This window comes from Gigantopelta aegis, chromosome 4 (genome assembly GCF_016097555.1).
Source record: "Gigantopelta aegis isolate Gae_Host chromosome 4, Gae_host_genome, whole genome shotgun sequence".
Classification (NCBI taxonomy): Eukaryota; Metazoa; Mollusca; class Gastropoda; order Neomphalida; family Peltospiridae; genus Gigantopelta; species Gigantopelta aegis.
Window position 1 is genome coordinate 29288444 of NC_054702.1, and position 27124 is coordinate 29315567.

Consider the following 27124-nt stretch of genomic DNA (forward strand, 5'->3'; position numbering starts at 1 on the left):
TAGCGTCCAGCGACTGCGCGGACCGACTAGTAGACACCGAAAATGGGCCATGTTCTGATTGGCTGAATTTCGATTCCTTCGGATCTAACTAGAAAAACCTAAGTCTACGGAGAATAACTGCACCTAACATCATGTCCGGACTAAGAATTTAAACCCAAAAATAAGTTTGACTGCTCGGCCGAAAAAGTTTTAAGGTGATTTGAGCAATTGAACGGGCGCCAAAGTAAAATGCGTTGGACTATTTATAAAAAAATAAACATAAGAATTTGGAAGCTCGATCGAAAAATGTTTAAAGTCCAACTAAGCCCAAAAAGGAGGTTACCTGTCCTAGTTAAGGTTGGCGAAGCAGGACTCATGGCGAGTTGATGGACTGTTCAGGCTTGAAGTTGGGGAGTCCTTCAGTCAAGGCCTGGATGTTGCGGCCGATGGCTCCTGGGTAGATGTCTCGTAGTACCATCTTTAAGATGCGGTGAATGGTCCCGTTTGACATCGTTGGCATCAGGAGCCCCTGCCTGTACAGTCCGTCCTGCTGGGCTGTCACGTAAAGTGTGTCAGAGTTTGGGGCACCTTGCAGCTGGTACTTCCCTTGTCCGGTTGGAAGTTGGCTCCAGTGCTTGTCGATCCAAGGTCCCTTGAGGTATTTGTTATCGGTGAAGTCACCGATAACCGCCCCTGTATATTTGGCTGGGAGTCTGTCACAGACGAGAATCCAGTCGGGTTCGTCGGACGTCTTCGGTATGGTGGTCGATGACATCTTCCTCCTCTTGGATTCTCGCTGGACTGCCGCCGTGTCTACAACAACTGCCGGAGGTGGTGGTGGGCTCGCCGGTGGGTCATGAATGACCACGTGGCCCGTGTCCATCTTCGAAGGTTCCTCAACAGGAGGGGCCGCCACTGTCAGTGGAGCTGACAGCTTTGGTCCCCCCTGGGTGGTTCCTGGCGAGTGCTTCGGCCGAGTTGGTGATTTAGGCTGCGCAGACTGAACCGCCCCCGGTGGTTTAGCCACCGAGCTTGGTCCCCCCCTGCGAAGTCTTGGGTCGCCTCCTCCGTCTTCTGCTGGGTGCGCGGTTCTTCCTGTCACTGCCGTAAATAAGCGTGACGGTCGCCGAGTCGCCATTGTGCTCGATCCGATATTTGGACAATGGCCCAAGCGATCGCAGCACAGCCCCTAGGGTGGGGTGGGGGGGGGGGGGGAGATTAATCTCCACGTTCTCCAAACACAACTTCATCGTACGAGAGTCAGTGCAGAAGCCCGAGATACTGAGCTGAAATTTTATGTATAGCTATATCATTTACTGTTAAAAATCAAGTTTGACTTTCATGGCAATTTACCCATTTTTTTCACAGAGTTATGGCCCTTGAACTTAGGAGATGATTTTTTTTCTCTCTTTTTTTCGGACTTTTGTTTTGGCATTGCCTGAAGATATTGAAATCAAATTTTGTATATGGTTTTATCATGTACTGTTATTGATCAAGTTTAACTTTCATGACAATTTACCAATTCTTCACAGAGTTATAGCCCTTGAATTTAGGAGATATAAACAAAATTTCGGCCCGGTAGGGGACATGTATTGCTTTAGCAGTACTCTCAGAATGCTTGTTTTTATTAATTTGTTTTGTTTTGTTTTGTTTTATTTTTTGTTAGTTAATTAGTTAGTTTGTTTTTAACTAACTAACTAACTAACTAACTAACTAACTAACTAACTAACTAACTAACTAACTAACTAACTAACTAACAACAACAACAGCAAAAAATAGTATACTAATTTTAAGAAAGACATCTAGCTGTGTTAAAGTAACAAAATGCGTAGACATTCATATTCTTTTAACTGACAAAATATGGAGCGCACATAGTTCATGTTATTATAGTTTTTAAAATAATTATTTTGGTGTTTTATTAAGTTGTTCTATTACCATTCACACTAAGCCTACACAGATTAAAAATTATGTATTCGATATAGTACGATATTCTTGTTACGGTGTAAAGCAAATTTGATCTAACAAAAAATAATTCCACCATTTTCAAATATAATAGTGATTTTGTTATAAAATATCGAACATTTAACAATTAAAAAAATAACATCGTTTTACAATTATGATATTTTTAATATAAAATTACTATAGAATTTATATTTGTATATAATATATTCAATCATAAATATTATTCTGGACCCAAATAATCGTGGGGAACACAATTAGGTCGTGTTAAATGTTTACGTGTTGTGAAAGTTGTGAAATTTATCCAGATGGTTATTTTTAATGGATTAATTAATTAAGTTCTCGATCTTCATTTTAGTATTTATTAATACACAAGGACTAGAGGACTATTAATTATTTTTAGAGACACAATTAGAGTTTTGATAATAATATTTTGGATTAACCATGACAGTCTCACCCCGTCATTTAGAGTGGCCCGTGGTTAAATGATTGATATTTATCTGGTGACAAGGGCAGGAAGCTTCCAGAAATTCGACTGTTAGGCGTATTTCATCATTTCTTTGCGTTTCCTCATTCTGTATATTCTACCTTTTTTGTTCAAGTTACATAAATAAACATATCCAAGTGTCATCAAGATGGTTCTCGCAGATTTAGGAAGGAAGATTACCTCTGCTCTCAAGTCTTTGAGCAATGCTACAATCATTAATGAAGAGGTAATTATTATGTATGAATTGCTATCTGATCAAGGGACAATATGTTTTTCCTCCCAGCACCCAACTGTATTCCCATTTATTATTAATTTTGCCTCAAACCCAGTATCTGTCTGTCGGTCTCTGTCCATGTCGTCTCTCTCTCTCTCTCTCTCTCTCTCTCTCTCTCTCTCTCTCTCTCTCTCTCTCTCTCTCTCTCTCTCTCTCTCTCTCTCAGGGGGCGGGACGTAGCCCAGTGGTAAGGCGCTCGCTTGATGCGTGGTCAGTCTGGAATCGATCCTCGTAGGTGGGCCCATTCGGCTATTTCTCGTTCCAGCCAGTGCACCATGACTGGTATATCAAAGGCCGTGGTATGTACTACCCTGTCTGTGGGTTTGTGCATATAAAAGATCCCTTGTTGCTAATAAAAAAGAGTAGCCCATGAAGTGGTGACAGTGGTGTGTATTTCCTCTCTCAATATCTGTGGTCGTTTACCATATGTCTGATGCCATATAACCATAAATACAATGTGTTGAGTGCATCATTAAATAAAACATTTTTTTTCTTTCTCTCTGTCTCTGTCTCTCTCTCTCTCTCTCTCTCTCCCCCCCCCCCCTCCTGCCTTATCAAACACATGTTAAATTTCTTACGGATTCATGAGGTTAAAAAATATATGCACTATCTAACGAGCAAACTTTTTTTTAATCTTTTTTTGACTGATTATGCAAATAAAACATTTATTTTCAGTTAAATCTTTTGTATCCATGATTTCACATCACAATTGTAAACTGTCTCAAATTGCTTAGAATGATAACAATATAGATGTATATATATTCCATTATTATTATGTACTGCTATGGTTCAAGTCATAGCTAATTTCCTCTGTACATTTGGAAACCCCAGCATAATATTTGTACTGGTCACAAATGTATGTACTGTATGTGTACAGTGTATATATCAATTTTATTTGCATGTACATTTTAATTCAACTTTGTTTAATTGTTTGAACTTTGATGATTACAGGTTTTGAATGGAATGCTCAAAGAGATATGTGCAGCATTACTTGAAGCTGATGTTAACATCAGACTGGTCAAAGCGCTGAGAGAAAATGTCAGGTATGTCACTGATTAGTTACAGTTAGAACAAATGGCTTTTGTTTGGTGAACACCAATTGAATTTGATATCCTTTTCATTTTAATTTAAACAGCATTTACTAGAATTTGATGAAAGAGTTCCAAATATAGTAGATGCCATGGCTACAAATGGAAAGGCATATTTGACAACACTTTTTAAAATGCAGTTTACGTCGTACAAGTTTCAGGATTCTTATGGGCCATGGATATCCTAAAAAGTCCTGAAATTTGCAAATATCATTTGAAATCTAGGCTTGAAAAATCATATGCTTTTGAGTTGGTGGACACCACAGAAATTAGTTGAAAATGAACATTAAAAAAACACAAATACAGATAGAAAAATTTGGATCTAAAACATTTTCATGTTGATGATTGCAGAAAACTTGTTGAAAATCCTTAAAAAAAAGATTATGTAAAATTCCTTTAATAATCATGGAATTTGGTTGACAAAAATGTGCTTGAGCCTTGCAGTTTCTAACACTATTTTTGTCCCACTAAACCATGTTAATTGATACATTTAATACTGGACATGACATAGATTTTAAATACAAAATTTGAAATGACATAGATGCTTATTCTTGTTCAATTTATGGTATTGATATTTTGTGGGTTTTTTTGTACCTGTAGGCTTGTGTTTATGATATATACCGTATTATTGATATTGTTAAAATAAGTTAACATCCAGTTGGGAAAATGATTTATGAAAACCCCCCTTAAATTGCTTTTTTTTTTTTTTCATGGCATTATATTAAGACTGAATGAATTGAGTTAATTCTTGTTTTAGGTCTGTGATTGACTTTGATGAAATGGCGGGAGGACTTAACAAGCGCCGCATGATCCAGTCAGCTGTTTTCAAGGAGCTTGTTAAGGTAAACAATAGTAAACAAGTGTAATATTTTATCCTGCAATCACTATATACAGAGGCAAGATATGATGACTAGATGAAATATATGTCATGGTACCTAAGCGCGACTTGACTCCGGTATTTCAGACTAGATTTTCAATAACATTTCCTTTGTAGGATAAAGCCTATATCTTAAGGCAATAACCAGTTATTCTCTATTTATCCATATAACCCATTCATGGATATTGTTGTTTTTTTCTCTTAAAAAATTATTGTGTTTGTAAGCAGAATACTATTAAAGCGGCAGTATCCAGAATATGTTTATTATTTAAGCATATAGAACAGAAAATCCAATTACGTTTGGTGCATATATGACGCCGCACTCCGCATTGGTTTCACTACGCTGGCTTATCCAGGTCAAAAACAAAGCCAGTATTTTGAAAGTGGGACACTTTTGACGGGCTCGTACCGATCTCGGTTTTCATTGGCTTATCACAAGTATAGAATTCCCCAACAAGAGATCACGTGAGATTTCGCAATTTTTGAACAAATTTAACTGTCTTGATTGAGGGGTCGTCTCATATCTCCAAAACATATATATATCCATAGAGGTATGGTACAACGCCTTTCCAGGGGTCGGTGGGTGGGTGATTTGCCTTGAAATTTTGACAGTGGCCAGCTGTTGGCATACGCGTTACATTTAAGGGGGTGTTACTAATTACGTAACGCTCTAGGGGTAGAGGCAGAGTTCGACAAATCCGCTAGCCCGACGCCCGTGGCTAGTGGTTTTTAAGTTCGGGCTAGTGAGAAACGCAAAACCACTAGCCCCTGCGGGCTAGTGGTTTCCCCCCTCCTCTCGTCATCGCTCGATCGTGGGTTTTTTGTTTTCTTTCTTTCTTTTTCTCTCGGCTGAAATTTCGTTTAATAAATTTGATTGTGACGTTTGTCATCAAATAATATCAACAACGCAATGAGTATATAATAATAATCCACTTGAGCTAGGTCTGCAAACTGCAGTAACATGCTATCTCTACATCGTCACAGTTACAGCATGCATTGTTTACCTTTCAAGTTTCTGGCACAGGAAATAAAGTCTAATGACATGCGTGTTTTGATTGGTTAGACACGTCACGTGGTCGTTAATCTCGCACATGTTTTAGTCTAAGAACTTGGAAATCACCAATCGCGACGACAGGTTAATCTCAATCAAGTAAACCCCAGCCATGCTTTGAATTTCAGTGTTTGTTTTATTTACCTATTGTTTTCTAATTTAACACTTCGCTAACATGTGGTTATCGGCAATCAGGAAAACAATTTACTTTAATGGTAACCGCATATGCAATGACTCGGCTTGGCCTATTACGTGTATCGGTTTGGATAAAACGTCACAGCTGCCGATACAAGATAATACCTTTTTTGTTCATCAATTAACAACGGATTAGATGTCACCGTTATATATTTTGATATCGGTCTGACACCGAATAATGCCCAGTATTTGGCATCACCCTCATTTAAATTTAATTATTTTTATAGTGTTTTTAGATACCAACCAAGAGTTTGCTCAATTATTTTTTCCCGGGGGGGGGGGGGGGGGGGGGGCAAAAACAAAAACGGGACAATGACGATGGATCACACTTGACAAAAGACAAAACGTACGACACGACAAAAAACTGAAAGTTACAACATGATTTAAGTGTTTGTTTTATTTTACTGTTATACTCGTAAATGTGTAATGTTACAAAAATTATATAAAAATCCAGTTATAATTGATCAGGAATTTGGGCTAGTGCTTTATCTTGGTGGGCTAGTGGTTTTCACAAACCCACTAGCCCTGTGGCTAGTGACTTTTCAAAATATTTGTCATACTCTGGTAGAGGAAGAGGGTACTGTGTTCGATTTACGTAACATTTTTCAAGACTATGTTGTTTTTATTCATTACTTAGACCTAAAAAGGTGTGTTTTGGAATTTATACATGGTCAGTCTAGGATCGATCCCCATCGGCGGGTATATAAAAGACCATGGTATGTAATATCCTGTCTGTGGGATGGTACATATAAACGATCCCTTGTTTAAAAAAAAATGTAGCGGGTTTCCAAGGCGCGTGTGCAGGGATTTTAGCGGGGTTGGGGTTATAGACTGTTGAGTGAAGTTTATATGGGGCCATGCTCCCCCAAAAAATACATTTCATTTTTTTTAAGCTTGGGCAAGTAAGGGTTTTGACCTCCAATACCCTCCCCCTGCACATGCACCCGATTCCTCTCTAAGATTATATGTCAAAATTACCAAATGTTAGACATCCAACAGCAGATGGAAGGAAGGATAGGATATGTTTTATTTAACGACGCACTCAACACATTTTATTTACGGTTGTATGGGGTCGGATGATTATTAAATCAATATGCTTTATCTTTGATGTCGTTAAACACCCCCCTAACTTTACCCTTTCCAAACGAAATCATATTTATTTGAATTTGTCGATTTTAACACGTAAAATTAAGAAGTCAAAACGTTCATTATCTACTTTAGTATATTTACATGATTAATGTGTTACTAGTATACAAACTAAACTTTGAAAGTTCTACTAACACTTTATAAAATATCAATTCTGAAATAGGAAGGTACGACTGTCGATAATATGTTGTCAAGATCAAACCGGTTTTAACTAAAAACTAGTACCATATCCTCAACCGAACGTTCTTCATATAGCGCAAGATTTCTCTTTTAATTTTTTGAGACAAACCCTACAATTTGAAATCGGCAAACGCACGTGTTAACTGAAACTGACAACAGGCTGTTGTTTGTGCTTTGCCGAGCTATGGCAGCACATGCGACGAATCAAGCATATACGTTTGATAATATCCATTGATAGCAAACACACACAACTTTTTTAAAAGTGCATTTGAGCTTGTATTTCACATTTGTACATGATGTTATAATATGGTAACCAGAGAATGTAACCTTAATCAGCTGCACACGTTTTGAACACTCAGAAATAATTGTAATTTTTTGCTGTTTTGCTGGAACAAGGTACATTTGAATGAAGGACTTAGAATTTTTTATTTATCTTGCCTCAAACATATACACATAAACTAAAATTCACTTAGCGGGCATTGTGGGGTGGGGGTTTTAACCCCCAAAATCCTCCTGTGGCAAATATGTGTGTAAAATCTCTCTCTAAATAGTTGTTGTGCTATTCTCCAGCTGATTGACCCCGGTGTGAAAGCATGGCAGCCAACAAAAGGAAAGAACAATGTCATCATGTTCGTCGGTCTGCAGGGAAGTGGAAAAACAACCACATGTACAAAGGTGAGGAACGGCCATTTTGTTTTGATAGTTAATTAAAGATGATGCATGAACGGCCATTTTGTTTTGGTGGTTAATTAAAGATGGCACATGAACGGCCATTTTGTTTTGGTAGTTAATTAAAGATGGCACATGAACGGCCATTTTGTTTTGGTGGTTAATTAAAGATGGCACATGAACGGCCATTTTGTTTTGGTAGTTAATTAAAGATGGCACATGAACGGCCATTTTGTTTTGGTAGTTAAAGGAGACCGGACACCAAAAGACATGTAACAGTAACAGCAATGCATCCCACGAAACGGCCAACATCATGGTTTCGATTTCCAAAAAAACAAAAGTTGTTTTAAAACATGGAATCATTATTGTCGTCGAACGGGCTTTACACCAACTAAATACAGCAGGTTATGGTACATTTACAATGTGAAAATTAAAACAAGTGTGTACTTAAGATATACATTAAATAAAGGTATTGCAATTTGTTCACATACGAATATTTACATTTATTTACCTATAATTACCAAATTACCATAACGACTCCATACTAACGTCTCTTTATCTAGTTGGTTTGTTAACCTTATAACAAAACACCTTCAAAACGTGAATTATTACGTTAGTTAACAATGTTTATAGTCAGTTCAGTATGTTGTCATTAAAATTAAAATGCTAACACTTTGGCAGGAACAACATATGTACTGTGGCCAGAAGGAATGATGGTTAATTAGTTTTAAAGCTAATGTCGATTATTAAAGCATAATAAAATTGTACTTTTTAATGCTTTCTGTATATCATATTAAAAATACTCTACACCGAATAATTATTTTAATACCTACCCTGGGTTTCTGCCAGGTAAACTTAAATGTATGTACTAAAAAATCTCAGAAATTAATGTATATATATATATATATATGTTTTATTTTTTTGATAGATTATAGTAACATCATTGCTGTTTAAAATTTATAAAAGTGCATGAAATAAAATGTTCAATAAAAAACCCATTTCAAACCTATAACCACCCAATATACGCCTTTGAATATATTTAGTTTTTACAGGCCCGTAGGAACGACTTGGGGGCGGGGCACTGACGGACCGGGTATAAACTCTACATCAGATTTTGGTTACAATGGCATAAATTAATGTGATAAAGAAAAGCTCACAAGTGAGGGTAACTAGTTAAGAGAACAAAGTTTTTTGTTAAATTATTATATCTTGCTTTGGTGAGGAGGGGACACTTTTTGCAAATTTGCGAAATCGGCCTATGGAATATCCACTGACGTGTCATATTTACATCTATGCTGAACAAGATTTATGAGTAAATATTATTAAATTGTGTGTGCTTTTCTTCTAATTAGGTCCATTTGCTTCAGTTTACATTAAAAATGGCATAAAAAAATATGTTTTAAAAAATGCTTGTATGCTAGTCTATGACCGTGTGGCTTCCTCGTCTTCGTCGGCAGTTGATTCATCCGAATTTTCGTCTAAGACAACATTTCCAGGATTAGGGACAGAGTCTCTGATAAGTGGTTCAAACTGATACGGTTTGATGCCATTAGCACAAGCTGGACACAGTTCTTCTTCACTTGAATCGCTAAGTTCGTCCATGCTGCTTGGTAGTTTCTTCAGTTTTCCTCTCATCGATGACGTCACGTGTCTAGCTCATCACGGTAAACATCGGAGATCGGCGAAAAACACCTCCAACCAAGACTGGCACGCTTAACTTAGTCAATAAGGGGAGCGCGGTAGTTGCGTGTTGTGGTTTATGACGGCAAACAATTCATTACGCCGTATATATGGTTTGATGTCCGGTCTCCTTTAATTGAAGATGGCACATGAATGGCCATTTTGTTTTGGTAGTTAATTGAAGATGGCCAGGGTTTCTGCCCGAGGGTAAAATGGGTATGGCGCCATACCCAATTTTTTTTTATTTAAGTTAACATTTTGACAAAATTAATGACTCTTATTATTGTATGATTTTCTTAAGCCTAACCCTAAATGTAACCCATTTTCTTTGTGGAGAAGGCCCCCCCCCATAGCCCCTGTTGACTGTGGTTGCATTCAATTCCATAGTGCCATACCACTGATGGCACATATTAGACCAAATTGATATCCACTGAAAATGTACCAGTCAGATGTTAAATAGATAAAATAGATTTAAATGAAGAACACATTTTTTCCTTTAACCCAAAAATTGAATACAAAGATATGGTTATTGTGTGTTTTATGGCAACCTTGCACATGTGATAACAATAACAACTGAAAATCGGGTGGTGCATTTTCAGTGGAGTTCAGTATATTTGACATAACCGATGGAAGCAAATTGTTCCAAATTCCTGTTTATTATTTAATTCATTAATATAAATTAAGAAAACAGGAAATGTTTTACAGTAATGTCTGAAATGTTTGTTTTAGTCATGCTAACCACAGATTCTTATAGTTGATCATTTAACTACATTCACTGAATGCTACTGCTGTTAACCACTTTGACCATGAAATAATACACCAGCGTCTGTGGTGTAGTGCTTAAGCCATTAGACTTCAGGTGGTACTGGGTTCGCATCCCGATACCGGCTCCCACCCAGAGTGACTTTTAATGTTACAGTGCAGGCCTCTGAGAATTGCGAGAGTGATAGTTTCGTTCGCGCTTCGCTCGTAATTTATGACATCATTTACATAGGTTACATAAAAACTAAATGGGTTACCAGGATATTTTTTTTTCCTTAATCCATAAATGGTTCGTGCCAAAAAAAAATTCAGAGGCCTGCAGTGTGGAAATGTTTGGCCACTACACCATCTTTTATGCACATGAATCACAAACACCAGTCTGTTAACCCCTGCTCTGAACAGCAGGCCTGATACAAATATCTTAGTCCTGTGTGTGCCCATGACAGCCTGCTTGAACCTTAATTAGATATAAGCATAGAAATGAAGTTTAAAAATGACAAAAAGGCTTGTCAGTGGTTTTGCAATTTTTATACAAGAATCATATTGTTTTCTGCAGCTTGCATACTACTATCAGAAGAAAGGCTGGAAGACCTGTCTTATATGTGCCGACACATTCCGAGCTGGAGCATTTGATCAGCTTAAACAGAATGCTACCAAAGCCAGAATTCCTTTCTATGGAAGGTAGGTGATATTATTGTTTTGCCATCCATATATAACATAACATGAGATTTTATAACCCAGTTATTTGGTGTACATTTTCAAGAAAGCTTTGAGAAAAAAGTTTCCAATCTCAGGAATTGAATAGTCTGTGGGAAAGTGAATATAAAAGATCCCTATAGGAGTAGCTTATTGTGAGGATTGTGGCTTTTTTCTCTCTTTAGACAGCTGTCATACATAGGCACCTAATAGTAGTACTTTATAATTAGACCTTTGTCAACCCACCCCAAGGATAAAGGTCCACTCCCCCCCCCTTTTTTTTTTAAATGCAAAAACTAATTTTTTGGTTCGATATATAGTATTTTCAGTATCTTGAAAATATAATAGGAAAAATTAAATTTTACCCCCAGCCCCATTTTAAAAACAGATTTGAATTAAAATCAAGCATTTATGATTTTGAAAGTGTAATACCTGATTTACTTTTTGTTTTCTTTTGTTTTCAGCTATACTGAAATCGACCCAGTGGTACTAGCTGCTGAAGGTGTAGACAAGTTCAAGAATGAGAATTTTGAGATTATTATAGTGGACACTAGTGGACGACATAAACAGGAAGCCTCGCTATTTGAAGAAATGTTGTCTGTGTATCAGGCTGTTGTATGTGTATAATATGCATTATATTATGTGCATGGAATATACTATACTGTACATGTTTTGTGGATTTACATGAAATCTAATATTGCAAAATGTAATATATTTGTGAGATATATTGATTTAATTGTTAAAACAATATTTTAAATTTAATTTAAAGCAAAATATTTTGAAATTCTTTTGGGGGAGTTTGTGTTATTAATTTTAATATATATAATGTGGGTTTTTTGCAATTCAGTATAATTTAATTTAAAAAAAAAAAAAAAATTGTAATATAAATAAAGTTATTCTGTATAATTTGAGTCCCTTTATTGTGGTAATAAATTTGATTAAATACTGTATTGATATATGAATGTTAGTTATGTTTTCATTGTTTGTTTTCAGCACCCAGACAACGTGGTGTTCGTGATGGATGCTAGCATTGGGCAGGCCTGTGAAGCTCAGGTACATATAGAATTTAGTGGTTCTCTCAAAAACAATGGACATATTATTTTCTATTTCAAAAGTGCAGTCTTGGGTAGTTGTTTTATTACTAGAATAAACAGATTAATTTTCTTTTTGTCTAATGCCAGTTTTTCAATATTATTTTGCTCAACTCGTTATTTATGTCACAAAAAAAATGTCATGAATACTGAAAATATTTTAAATTGAGTCCCCTTAGCACCAGTCCCACTTTTTCAAAACCATATGATTATTAATGTTATTGCTGGAGCCTTTCTAGTTTCTGCCATAATTTCAATAATTTTTGACCCTGCTCTGTCTGTTTCCTCCGACTCTATCTTCTGAACTGTCCACATCATTACCTACCTGTCTCAGATTCCTCCATGGGTACAATCTCTGTATACTTGCCTGACACCCTCATCCTTTGCTACTAATGAAGCTGGTCAGACTGACAGCACTAATGATCGCCAGTAATATGGGAGTTTATTATCCATATGGTTCAACATAACCGAGGTAATAATAATCATGTGAAGCACACGTGTAATAACAAGTATAATGATGTAATTTTTGGAATCGACGTCATAACATGACATTGCTTCTCCAGTCCTAGCTCAGACTGCACATTTGAAATATGACGTCATTTCGTCGTCTCCTTCTAGTTGTGGCTGAAACATTTTGAGTTGGGTCTTGTTATTAATAAAGAAAACAACAGGTGGTTACAGGTGGCATCTTAATGCCAGAAGGAACCACTGAACCTTCTGCTAAGTGGTCAGACCAAGCCAACAGCAAAAGCTGATTAGGGAATGGCAGGTTTGTGGAGAGACAAAACCTGGGATGTGGAGATGGATAGCAAAAGAGTTTGAAAGATAGGATGAGCTGTCAAATAAAGCAGAAAGGAGTTGAAATTCAGTGTAAAAGTGAGGCAGTAGAATCTAGAAACAAAAATAATAGCGGGGGTGGGAGAGGGGATTTAGCTCAGTTGTAGAGGTCTCATCAGAGATACCAGGGTTGCAGGATCCAATCTCCTCAGTGGATCCATTCTCCGATGTGGCATTTTCCTCTCCCAACCAGTGCCCCATGACTGGTATAAACAAAACCAACTTATTAAGAAAAGTAAAATCTTTGTAATTGTTTTCATGTTGTTAATTAATACTAAACTGTTATTTCCAGGCAAAAGCGTTCAAGGAGCAGGTGGATGTAGGGTCGGTGATTATAACAAAGCTGGACAGTCACGCGAAGGGAGGTGGTGCTCTCAGCGCGTAAGTCTCTTAAACTTTAGACTACTGGATTAATTTTTGACAAAAACCATGTTGAGTGGGTACAAATTTATAATTTTTACTCATATATATTCACTTAAATAATTTATAAATACATAAAATAAAGTTCATATTTCGAATTGGTAAGTATTATTTTTTTGAGTTTTTATAATTTTTATGATATTTTAGATCAGTTAATGTTGACTAAACTTAGGCAAAAAAAAAAAAAAAGTCGCGTTTATTTACTGGCATTTGTGGCCAGCTGTCCAGTATTTATGTCTATTATTCCTGATAACAGTGGTTTTCTGACCAGAATTAAACCCCCCCCCAAAAAACTACAATTCATATCCCAATATTTGGTGATTTTTGTTATTGGTAAAACGATCAAATTTATTATCAAATTAGCTGTCACAATTGGCTATCGATCCCTGAAAATGACCGTGACGTGCCGCCATTGCTGTGAAGCAAAAATACTTGCCGAAAACCACTTCTTCAACTCAGAATTACAAACTATTTTCAAAACAAAAACAAAAACCTAAAGATACAGGAAGCTAAGTTGTCTTCTGTTTCCTGTTATACAAGTCTTTCCAGTGAGTGTCATGTGCAAAACGGCAGGAAATATGAATTGGGAAATGCACTGTATACAATGTACAGTATGTCGACTGGTGTGACATCAGGCGAGATATCTCACCTGCAGTAGTCAGAAGGTTAATAATACTCAACAATACTTTAAAAAAAAAATTTCATGGCATGAAATTAAGAAATCAACAAAGGTATACAGTAGGTGTTATACATATGAAACGTACATGCCTGTTTAGAAACGTTACATGTGATTACGGGAGAAATTATACTTTTTGTAAATTCAGCTCTAAATGTTTTATAAAAGTGGAATTTTCAATGGCTGGGTTTTTTAAATTATGAAATCAAGTTGTAAAATTACAATTGTATGTAACATAAATTAATAAGTTACAAAATGTTATTTCTTGTTATAAAATATAACTAATTGGTTTCGTTTCTAGTGTTGCAGCCACCAAGAGTCCTGTGATATTTATAGGTACAGGAGAACACACAGACGACTTTGAGCCTTTCAAAGTGCAGCCATTTATCAGCAAACTTCTGGGTGAATTTTATTTTATTCTTGTGAAATATGAAATATTTAACATTGCCTTTGTTTGTCTTATGCATTCAAACCTGAATAAAACATCCATCTAAAGGAGTATCAAAAGATAGTTCCTTTTTAAAATTCTTTAAATGTTTTATATTGGACTAATATTAACTTACGTTTCATGCATAGACTGTCCTGGGCTGGCAGTTAAGGACGAGTGTTAATGGTGTAGTTGTTAGTATTTAGTGAGAGAGAAGTTAAGGTAGAGATCTTACACTTCCCAAATGATCTGTTAATACTCTCTGGCACCTGTTAATGAAAACACTTGCACTGGTAGTAATTCCTTAAAGGTGCTATCTCCATTGTAAATCATTTATATTCCAAATATGTTGTTAAAACAGAAATCTGCCTCCAGGTCATATAAAATAGTTTTACTATTGCAAACTCGAACACAATGGCAGTTTTAATATTCTTGTCTTCTTTCACTACCAACTGGGTGATGTATGTTAAATGCTTAAAATTATAAAGATTGTCATGATTGTAGATTTACACCACTAATTAATACTAAAATTATTATTAATATATATGTTATTTCTATTCTAGGAATGGGAGATATTGAAGGTCTTATAGATAAGGTGAATGAGTTGAAACTGGATGATAATGAAGAATTAATGAAGAAGCTGAAACATGGTATGTTGGAATAAAAAAAAAGCAACCGCAAGTTTTCTTTATGGCCATATGTTAAGTTGCACTGTCTTAACATAAAGCTGGGTTATGATCCAATAGAAATATGTTTTAGAACACCAGAAACTGTATGTTAAATAAAGTGGTATTTTGATATGTGAAAAGCTAAACAATCTTAAGGTGCCAAAAATTGTCTATCACGAAGATATCTGTGTTTGAAAACCTGGATCCTAAACACCTAGGCTTTCTAATTTTTGTAATTTTTTGGCTTCTGACAAGAGTCCTCGGGTTATATGCAAATTTGCCTCATCTGTGTATATATTTGATACATGATCATTAACTGTACTCATATTTTTAATGCCCAGTGGTAAATGAACATGCATTTTATCCACAAAATTTGTATGCTAATGTTAGAAAATCTGTATGTTAAAACATGTAATAATATTAATTTAAAAAACCAAAAAGAAAAGCAAAAGGTTGCATTCCCAAGGATTAAGCCCCATTGTGTTAATGTGAAATCACATCACCTGCATCACTGTGCTGTGACAACCACGCTAACTCATCCCATGCTCGGCCAAGGGCTTCACAGCATTGCTTAGGATCCGAGTCACGTTACACAGACTACCCATGAGCACTTTCTGCTCTAGGTCTGGGGACTTTCCCTAAGGCAGGGAGAGGCACTGGGGCCTCTGTGTGTAGCCTCAAAGCAGGTATCCAGAGAACACATAATAATAACTGTGTATAGCTTGCTTATATAGGTGTTTTAGTAAGAAACACAACTTGATGGTGTTTATTACTTGCATATTAGGACAATAATGCACTTAGAAAAATTTAGATTTGATCGGTTTGTTTCATTGATTTTTTAATTAGAGACTTCAGTACAAGATGTTTATTGTATATTATTAATTTTATTTAATGTGTTGGATTTTAATTTTTAAATTTGATTATGGTTTCCAAACCTTACATAACAAGTTTTTTAACTTTTTTTTATTTTTTTATTTTCTAATTCTGTTGCCACTAATGCTATTAATTCAGAGGAATTAATTGTTTAACTAAATAATGTTTAGGTAAATTATTTTACACAATATATACTATTTCTAAACTTATATATAATTTAATTTATAATTTTTTACCATTATTTACATGATCTAAGGGAAATAACTCTTTAGAAATGTGATTAAAAAATAATTTTATTATAAAATTTTCAGGGGAGTTCACTCTTCGGGACATGTATGAACAGTTCCAGAATATCATGAAGATGGGACCGTTTGGTCAGATCATGGTAAGAATGTCTGTCTGATAAATCATTTGGAAATTTTACATCAAGAAAGTAATACATACATTTTAAAATAGGCCTACATTTTAGAGGGGCTAATAAATCTGTTATTTCAAATAATTCAGTTTTTGTTCTTTCTATTTATACTTTACAGCTATCTAATCTATACTGATGGAAATAAATAAAGGATCACACAGATAGCAACACGAAATAATGACTGCATCAAAAATTAATTCATATTGTCAGATGTTGACTGGGAACATATAGGCAGCACATTCAACACTACAGACATTCAATCCCACATTACAACTTGGTGTGAAATACAGACATTACTATGCTAGTAGTGAATTAAATTTGGTCTACAATTTGATGTGTTCCCTTATTTCTTTCCATCAGTATATTTTTAATAGGGCTTGTTTTGTTTGTATTTTGTACATAGAAAAAGATATATCAGGATTAAAAACAATAATACACTGATTAAAAAGTTGTCGGCAATAAAATAAAATATAGACAAAGAAATGTATTAATGTGTACGCTAATAACTCTATGTTTTAAGCTGATACTGGCAGCCAGTTGTAAACTGTAAAACATACACCCCACAGTTAACTTTCTACACCATACATTTTTAACCTTGTTTTATAACATGTTTTAAGCTGATAATGGCAGCTAGTTGTAAACTCTAAAACAGACACCACACAGTTGACTTTGTACACCATACATTTTTAACATTGTTTTATAACATGTTTTAAGATGATAATGGCAGCCAGTTGTAAACTCTAAAAACAGATACCCGACAGTTGACGTCTACACCATACATTTTTAACATTGTGTTTTGTTTAGGGTATGATCCCTGGCTTCAGCTCAGACTTCATGACAAAAGGCAGTGAGCAGGAGTCGATGGCTCGACTGAAGAAACTCATGACCATCATGGACAGCATGAATGATGGAGGTACGTGCTGCAGTGCATCTGCAACTGTTACTACTGCATTTGGTTTTGTTAAAGTGACTGACACTAGTTTTTTAAAACACTAGAGCCTATTTTTCACTATTAGATATGCACGTACCTCTGAGAAGTAACAGTTATGGAGATGAACTCTTAGTCTATTTTCAGAAGGTATGTCCTTGTTCCAACTTCACAGACTCTTGTTTCACTTTATTATAACTTTAAGCAGATAGCTGATATGTTACAGTTAGTAGATTAACCAAACTTAGTGTCTATTTTCACTTATTGAAACTAGGGTCCACGATTTAATGGAGTTGTGTATTAAATTACTCTTAAATGTTCATCGTGTGAAATCAGTGGCATGTTTAGGAGGGTCAGTGCTATATAATGATATTATCTTCTTCTGTCATATCACATTCATCTAATGTTAAATGCAAAACACAGAACATAGTTTCTAATATGCTTGGCCTTAGGGCCAAAATTAATCACATGGAAGTAGGAGGCAGTGTACTGATTAGTTTATTCCTGTTGGTTCTGCTATAATTAATTTGTTTATGCATGCCCATAAATAAAATTTTATTTTCTGGGAAGCGATCAATTTTGAAGCAGCTGTTACATATATTTCCCTCGTTTTCAGAGCTCGACAGTTTGGAGGGGGAAAAGCTGTTTTCTCGACAGCCTCAGCGAGCTCAGAGAGTTGCACGAGGTGCTGGGGTGTCCACGAGAGAGGTCAATGAACTGTTGGCCCAATACAAGAAGTTTGCACAAATGGTGAAGAAAATGGGAGGCATCAAGGGACTTTTCAAAGGCAAAGGTGACCGTATATCCAGTTCTTACTGTACAGAGCTCATACAGTTCATGGAAATCTTAAAAAGTCATGGAATATGGAATTTATGACATTTTCCAAGACTGGAGAATCATGTAATTTTGAGTTGGGTCATGTAATGCTATGGAAAATGAACATTGGATGGTAGTTAATTTTTTTTCCATATTTAAAGAAACAGAAGATGAGATCAGCAACCTGTATGATTTGGAAGGAAGGAAGGAAATGTCTTATTTAACAACGCACTCAACACATTTTATTGACATTTATATGGCGTCGGACATATGGTTAAGGACCACACAGATATTCTTTGATTTGGATGCAATATTTGTATAAATTAAATGGCATAATATGTTTTGAAGCTTTGTCGGACATCAGTTTTATAATAGGTTTAATTGTTACATTTCAACAGACTTGATATAGGAAAGGTATAGTTATTTGTATTAGTCCCATTAATATGGACTACTCCCTTTTATGTGTAGTTTTACAATTTGTTTTGACATCTTCCATTGCCATTTATTTTCACATATGTCCCATTGATATTACTTTTACCATTTGATTTCACATCATCCGATATCAAAAGATGTTGTTCTGTCTATGAGAAAGTATATAAAATATCCCTTGGTGCTTGTCTATAGGAGTAGCCTATGTGATGACACTGTCTAGACCAAGTACTGCAGCCCTCTACATTGCAACCCATTTGGTCATATGTGTGACCATTTTTTTCATTTGGCGACTAAAACATTTCATATTATCTATATCAAAATTTAAGTAGGCACCAATTGGCTTTTAGATGGAAAAGTTAAGGTAGAGGCCTGTATTGAAACAACCATGTTAGATGCCAGGTCTTGACCTTAACTTTTTTCAGTTGTAAAATCTGGTAGTCTTCAGTAAACATACCATAATTTTAATAAAAAAAATAAAAAATTCATTTAATTTTAATTGAACATTTTGATTTAGGGTGTTTTTGTTTTAAATCATGAGCAGTATACTGTGAAATATACACTTATGAAAACTACATTTATAGCAGTTGAATGAATATTTAATGACACTTCAGCACCAAAAATACATCGGCTATCGTGTGTCAAATCAAACGTACAAAAAAAGTCGAGTTGCCCGGTGGACTACCAGGTTTAGACATTTGGTAGCCCTAGCAATAAACTGGTAGGTAAATCACTCCGGGCTACTGCTAATGTCGAGCCCTGGATGTAAAATCGTTGTACATAGTTTAAAATGTTCTTTTCTTTCATTTACATCATTTATATTGTATCTCCCATTTACATTTGCTTTTACACACATTTTTGTTGTTTTTACCTAGGTGGTGACATTGGCAAAAATGTGAATCCTGCCCAGATGGCAAAACTGAACCAACAGATGGCGAAGATGATGGACCCCAGAGTTTTACACCAAATGGGTTAGTTTTTTATTGTCTTGCATTGAAAAAGTTAAAAGGTGAGATGTAGGTATTACATTTCCGATGGCAATAGCAACAGTGTTAACTTTTGCATTTTGTTCCAGTATTAAGTGTTCAAGTTTTGCTCCCTTTTTCGCAAACTGTAAGTCTAGATCAATGAAACTTAGTTTATATGTACACTTGTGCACGTTGATTTCAATGCAATTAACGTTTACAAAATTCTTAGAATAATTTTTAAAATTAATTATTATTATTGTTTTTTTTTAAGAACTTGATTAATCCTGAATATTTCATCATAATTGTTTTCTTTATTCAATGAATCAGTTTATAGTAGGCTAGACATTTAATTCCGTGAGAGTCTTGGTATTTAATGTTTTTCCTCTTTTAAGCTTGAAAAAGGCTGTCAGGCAAGGGGTCATCAAAGGCATAATATATAATATATATTATATACATATATATATTAAAAAGCTCAACATTAATTTGTTACTGCCATGAAATCAAATGTACTACCTAAATATTTTGATATAGGGTGCACCTGCCTTCAGAGCTCACACTGGAATGTATTTTGTTTTAGCCAGTTTTTAGATATTTGAAGTATTCTAGAGTATTTTCTTCAAAATTATTAAAAAGTGGCTAATTAAAACAAAATGTTGTAGCGACTTTGCATAAAAATGAGCAATTGGCTAATTTGGCAATGGGCAGTGTGAGCCATGTGCCTTGTGAATCTTGGTTACATAGCCCTCGATTAGTACCTTCTGTAAATGTATTAATACTAAGACTGTTACTTGTTTTCTTTCAGGTGGAATGCAGGGTCTACAGAACATGATGCGACAATTCCAGCAAGGTGCTGCAGGCAAAATGCCTAACATGTTTCAATGATAAGAAAAAACCCACCTGTCTTATCACAGATCTTAAACATTCAATAGGGAAATGGATAACACTTGTTTATGCAATATTTATTATCGGTTAATACCTTTGAAACTGAAGGACCGAATTCTCTCACCATGGTTAAGACACGGATTGGAAAAAAACCTTAAAATCGTAAGGCTGAATGTAAGAAAGGTATTAATACCATGGTCAACTTTAACTTTTCTAAATAACTGTGTATATTTATTAATTTACAATAAACCTAGGTGTTGAGTAACATGCATTATTATTTGTCCACATTTAATACTTGTATGCATGTAAAATAAAAGCATGATGATCACTTTCAGTAAATTCAGCTCTTTGTATTTATGTATATGTGTGCTACTATTATAAGTAGAAAAACAGAAGGCATCACAAAACGAGTGTATATCTTTAAAACTTTTATTATAAACGATGAATGAAGAAAGACATTGGGTGTTTTAGCCAATACCAACTCTGTTATACCAGGGCTTTAGATCTCACTGATTTTGGCACAACAGAGACTTGTCTTTTCTGAGTGCAGGAAGGTCAGTTTAGTTCAATACTGTCATTAACAGCTGCTGTATAAAGTTGTCAGTATTCAGAAGTGCATTTCAAGTTATTTTAACCTAATTAAACTTAACATTTCAATAGTTTTGAAGTGAAATATTTCGAGTTCAGCATGTTTGTACTTAATTTGGGAATATTATTATTTTGCGTATACAGTGAAACCCCTCCAAACCGGACCCTCTTTGGACCAAGACAACTGTCTGGTTTTAAGAGGGATTCAGTTTAGAGAGATTAAGTTCTGTCCTGGTTTTTGAAAAGGGACTCGGTAAAACTTCCAGTTTTGAGGGAATTCCCGTTTACAGAGAGTTCGGTCCCGAGAGGTTTCACTGTATGTAATTTGGGCACAATGTCTACCACCTCGACTTTGATGCAATCTAAAGCCCTGTTTATACTCTATTCATCAGTAACATACAGTGGAGAGAAATAAGGGAACACAAATATTAACAGCAAATATTGACTAGTACCACAAACATTTATTCATAGTATTTGGAAGTTAACTGTGTTAGTAACATTCAATACCACATTACAGATCTATTTATTTTATACTGGCATAACTACTCTAATAGTGAATTCAATTTGGTATAAAAATACCACATATTTCCGTATTTCTTTCCAACAGTATAGTTAGATTTTTTTTATGTCGATGTAAGTTTGGTGAGAAATGAAAGATATGTATGTTATGAAAACATTTGTAAAATTATATGTTACAGGTTTTTTTCCTTCAACCAGGTATTTTATTCCACCCATGCTTGATAATAATTGTATCATCGTACGGTTTTTAAAGATAATCAAAACAAAAATGAAATAAATCTTTATGTACTTGTTCAAAGCTGCCTTTAATTTAATATATAAAAGAGTAGCTGGTATTATGTTATATCTTATGCGACTCCAGCACATATTAATATATACTCTTCAAAAAAAGTAGTGGAACTCTAATAAGAATTTACAATTGCCAAAATTGTATGGTATATTAGATGTGGGGAATGGTTATATGATAATAGTGAATTAATTGGGCAAACATTACAACTGGTAGTTCAGTATTACAGTCAGTTTTATGACCACCAAAGATCTTGAAGGACGATTGGAGTCAAAAGTGAAATTTGAAAGTTGACATTTTTAAATCAGTAAATAGCAAATTCAAACAATAAAAATGACTAAAAACAAAACAATAACAACTGTATGACCAGCAGAATGAAAAAGATTGACAGAAATAATGTCCCACAGTGATTAATGGACCTTCCTGGAAATTGTCAAAATTGAGAATGACACCCCAAGCACGTGATACACGTGCAAACTATGGAATGTGTTTTGGTGCATTGATAAACAAACCTGAACGTTATTTACTAGGATGTCTGTGGTCAAAACATATGTTCGGTCTAATAGTTGATATTAACATTAATATTTCAGGTTCTTCTACTTTTTTTGAAGAGTATATATATGACATTTGTGTACATATCTGTCTGTAGTTGTTTAAGCCTCTTTAGTTGTGATAGTACCCATGAAAAGATATATTCTGATTATAATATTCAGATAGGAGCAGGAACCATGACCAACCATCGTCTTCAGAACCAGTCAAGAATATCTCGTAAGCAATAAATGAGAAAACAAAAAACCCCAAACCCACTTCTTTTTCATTATTTTATAGCATACTTTTATAACTTGGTTTTTATAGGCTAATAAAAGTTGGCTTTACATTATATAAAATTGCCTTTTATTTATTGAATGAAATTGTTTTATTTAATGAAGGTAATACATATAGCAAAAATTAATCTTTTGCACGGCTTTCAGATACACTATTTAAAACAATACAGAATATGAACAATAGGAAAAATATATATGGCATATAATGCTGTGTAAATGCATTTTAGGTTGTTTAAAATGCATTTTCTTAGATGTGAAATGAAGGCTGTAAATTTGGCTCCACAAACCAATGACTGGTTTTCACTAATACTAGTATATACTGAGTTTTAGATGACTTAAGTATTGAAGTAAATAATGTTCAAAAGGTTATATTTATTTGGTAGTAGGTACATGATGTAGTTCAAAAACAGAAATGCTGGTGTGTATTGATTCAAGTGTATGATACTACAGATTCAATGGGTATTACAGTGAAACCCTTTTAAACCAGACACCCTCGGAACCAAGTAAAATGTCCGGTGTTAAGAGGTATCTGGTTTAGAGAAGTTGAGTGCTGTACTGAATTTTATTAAAGGACCGTGATAAATGTCCCATTTTGAGGGAATTCTAGTGTACAGAGGGTCCGGTTTTGAGAGGTTTCACTGTACTCCTAGACATGCTTGCTACACATTATATTTGTTACTGTACCTTAGAGAAAATCAGTATGTATTTATCAATGTCAATTTATCAAGAATAATCCTAAAGGTTTTCTGAATATTATTTTACTGACATTTATGTTCCACACGTCTGTATGCAAACTTAAGATAGTTTTAAAGATGGTGATTATGGAATTATGAATTAAACAAAACTACAACTAAGATGTTCCTACTCGTGTTTTAGCCGACTGTATTACGTAAACCACACAGTTCTGTTATTGTTAATGTGAGCCGTGACTCGCGGTTCTGTCTTCGATCTGAGGGTGACTTCAAACTGATCGTTATTAACCTGCACATTGATGGTGTGCACACAGTCGCCACTGGTGATGTATGGAGGAAGGGTCAACAGTTTCAGATCAGAGACATAACCAGCATTTACGGCATTGAATGTCTGAAAAGAAAAACACATGTATAGCACAAACAACAATATATACAATAAGAGAGCTGGGGACTTAATTAGCAGTAAATCAAGGTAGGACTGCTTGCAGTGCTAGGTCTGTAAAAGTATCTATAATACATACGAGGTTAGATGAGAGAGTTGGGGACTTAATTAGCACTAAAGAAAGGTAGGACTGCTTGCAGTGCTAGGTCTAAAAGTATCTGTAATACATACGAGGTTAGATGAGAGAGTTGAGGACTTAATTAGCAGTAAAGAAAGAAAGGACTGCACAGGCAGAGCTAGCTAAAAGTATGTATAAAACTTCACAAATTGTAGAAGCCCATTTATTAGTCAACAAAATATGAATCGTTACATGAAAATACTGTTCAAAATTAAAATAAAATTTGCCAAATGGTTTTAATATTTGCATTTGGTGAATTTGGCAAGTGGTACAGCTAACTGTGGTAGGGATATTGATGAAGATATACCCCATCCCAGCCTCCATTTTAAGTAGATAATCCTTGATTTTGAACTGATTAAGAATGAATAATGAATAACAAATAAAACTTTAAATTAACCTTTAAAAAGGTTAACATTAAAGATTCATTATGTTTTGAGCCATCATTATTGTTATTTTTGCAAAATGTTTTTTAATACTCAAACAACCCATTTGAAATAATGGGTGAGGTTATCAAAAATAAATACAACTTGTAGATACAAGCCACTTTCCCTTTTAGAAATACTTGGATTGTATATCCTGAAATACTTGGATTGTATATCCTGAATGTACATGTCAAATATATAATCATAAAAGAGGCAGTCCTTGGTTTTTAAAAATTATAGGGGAGTGGAAAATTGCACACCTCAATATGCTATAAATAAAATAGGCAGTGTAGCTCCGATTGGATTTTGAATAGTACTTCTACAAAATTGTCTATTAAACCAGCATTTCCCGATTTGTTCAACAAAGAGAAATACCAATTTAACGACTGCATGGAAGCCACTGCCATGTTTTTAATTTTTATTGTTTTAATAAAAGGACCTTCCTATCAGCTAAATGAGCCATGAAAACTTGATTTTTGTAAACAGTGGAAATAAATATACCCATCTATTTTACGTGTACTGTTTGTTGAGTGTAACGTGCGCTGTTTTTTCACACTATTCAGATTGAAATTACGTGTGCTGTACGAGCGTGATCGCACCCGCGCACCTTAAAAAGTAAGGTCTGAAGAGGTTGCTTCCTATAATGCTAATTAATATAATTGATATTACCTTTTCTGCATTGAAGATGTCGAATAATGCTTGGTAGGTGGTCCACCTGCTGAATGAAAATGTGGGATTTTTCTGTGGTTGACCTTTACTAAATTCTAACAGACCCCATCTGAAATGAAACGAAGAAGTAACTATACCTAGAATTATTAAATGTACATAAAAGTATTCATTGCTAAATAATATACCGTTAATATTATTAACCACAATATGCATGAAGTCCAAAATAAATACTATAATTATCTCACATATACCGGTAGCTTTGTGACAACGTTTATGTATTCGAGGGCATAAAGTTTGTTTGTTTGTTTTTTGTTTAATGATATCATTAGAGTACAATGATTTATTAATCATTGGTGTCATCTTAGATCATATATATATTTGAGGGTATAGAAGGAAGGAAATGTTTTATTTAACAACACACTCAACACATTTTTATTTACGGTTATATGGCGTTGGACATACGGTTATGGACCATACAAATATTGTAGAGGAACTTATTTCATACAATTCTCTACATTCGTTGGTATAGCAAAATATGCAGTCTTTGTCAACAGCCCTATTGACAACACTTGTAAGGCTAATTTGAGAACACAAGTTGATGTAATATGGTCGGAGAGGTGTGATTGGCATAAAGGCTTCTGTAACGCATGCTTACTTGCTGGGTAAATGTAAGTTCACTGCACCAACTGGAACCCATGAATACCAGGATGCCTTGGAGCCAGGTACCTAGAATAAAGTTCAATGTATTATGAGTGGGGGAAACAGATGAAAGGACAATTTTATGTATAAACATTTTCTTTTTTGAACCCAAAATATTCAGTGTTGTGAGTAATGACAACTGTTTAAATGTGTAGTGAACTCATGTATTGTACAAGTTTAAATTTGTCAAACCAATATTGGGAGTATCAGTCCTACAGGCAAAGTAGCATGAAAGTGGCAATCCTCCTACAGACAAAGTAGGAGACGTGTATCATGAAAATGGCAGTCCTCTTACAGATAAAGTAGGAGGAATGTGTCATGAAAGTGACAGTCGTTTTACAGACAAAATAGGTGAAATGTATCATGAAAGTGGCAGTCCTTTTACAGACAAAATAGGTGAAATGTATCATGAAAGTGGCAGTCCTTTTACAGACAAAATAGGTGGAATGTATCGTGAAAGTGGCAGTCCTTTTACAGACAAAATAGGTGGAATGTATCGTGAAAGTGGAAGTCCTTTTACAGACAATAGGTGGAATGTATCATGAAAGTGGAAGTCCTTTTACAGACAATAGGTGGAACGTATCATGAAAGTGGCAGTCCTTTTACAGACAAAATAGGTGGAATGTATCATGAAAGTGGCAGTCCTTTTACAGACAATAGGTGGAATGTATCATGAAAGTGGCAGTCCTTTTACAGACAGGTGAAATGTATCGTGAAAGTGGCAGTCCTTTTACAAAGTAGGTGGAATGTATCATGAAAGTGGCAGTCCTTTTACAAAGTAGGAGGTATGTATAATGAAAGTGGCAGTCCTTTTACAGACAGGTGAAATGTATCGTGAAAGTGGCAGTCCTTTTACAGACAAAGGTGGAATGTATCATGAAAGTGGCAGTCCTTTTACAGACAAAGTAGGAGGTATATATAATGAAAGTGGCAGTCCTTTTACAGTCAAAGTAGGAGGTATGTATAATGAAAGTGGCAGTCCTTTTACAGACAAAGTAGGAGGTATGTATCATGAAAGTGGCAGTCCTTTTACAGTCAAAGTAGGAGGTATGTATAATGAAAGTGGCAGTCCTTTTACAAAGTAGGAGGTATGTATCATGAAAGTGGCAGTCCTTTTACAGACAGGTGGAATGTATCGTGAAAGTGGCAGTCCTTTTACACAAAGTAGGAGGTATGTATAATGAAAGTGGCAGTTCTACAGGCAAAGTAGAAAGGATGTATGCAGAAAGTAGCGGTGATTTATTCCAGCAGTCATCGCATTGTCACTGGGGCGGGATTTAACTGTCGGTTGAGTGCTCACATGAGGTGCTTGCGTCGCAGGATCGAAACATCTCGGTGGATTCATTCAACTGATTGGGTTTTTTTCTCATTGCAACCAGTGCACCACAACTG

At 35.1% G+C, this 27124-nt stretch overlaps 2 protein-coding genes across 2 annotated transcripts in view; one reads left to right on the plus strand and one right to left on the minus strand.

Moving 5' to 3' along the window:
- Nucleotides 1–2203: 2203 nt before the first annotated feature.
- LOC121370333 (signal recognition particle 54 kDa protein) lies at nucleotides 2204–20812 on the plus strand. Its single transcript, XM_041495482.1, has 15 exons — nucleotides 2204–2651; nucleotides 3651–3742; nucleotides 4545–4629; nucleotides 7807–7911; nucleotides 10904–11028; nucleotides 11508–11658; nucleotides 12037–12096; nucleotides 13264–13352; nucleotides 14369–14469; nucleotides 15058–15144; nucleotides 16347–16420; nucleotides 17255–17363; nucleotides 17995–18171; nucleotides 19499–19594; nucleotides 20394–20812. The coding sequence occupies exons 1-15, from the start codon at nucleotides 2574–2576 to the stop codon at nucleotides 20471–20473; spliced, it is 1509 nt and encodes a 502-aa protein (XP_041351416.1). The 5' UTR covers nucleotides 2204–2573; the 3' UTR covers nucleotides 20474–20812.
- Nucleotides 20813–22237: 1425 nt separating this feature from the next.
- Nucleotides 22238–27124, minus strand: part of LOC121370334 — a 31047-nt gene continuing 26160 nt past the window's right edge. Inside the window, exons 10-12 of the mRNA XM_041495483.1 lie at nucleotides 25689–25759; nucleotides 25034–25142; nucleotides 22238–23773 (exon numbers count right to left, since the gene is read on the minus strand). Of these exons, the coding sequence (XP_041351417.1) occupies nucleotides 23576–23773; nucleotides 25034–25142; nucleotides 25689–25759 (378 nt within the window). The 3' untranslated portion in view covers nucleotides 22238–23575. The remainder of the gene's footprint in view (nucleotides 23774–25033; nucleotides 25143–25688; nucleotides 25760–27124) is intronic.

Excerpts from the sequence above, each read along its gene's own strand:
- LOC121370333 (XM_041495482.1), top strand. The coding sequence starts at position 2,574 with ATGGTTCTCGCAGATTTAGGAAGGAAGATTACCTCTGCTCTCAAGTCT. Across the intron at positions 7,912-10,903 it reads AAACAACCACATGTACAAAG|CTTGCATACTACTATCAGAA; the intron begins GTGAGGAACGGC and ends TGTTTTCTGCAG. Across the intron at positions 15,145-16,346 it reads AATGAAGAAGCTGAAACATG|GGGAGTTCACTCTTCGGGAC; the intron begins GTATGTTGGAAT and ends TAAAATTTTCAG.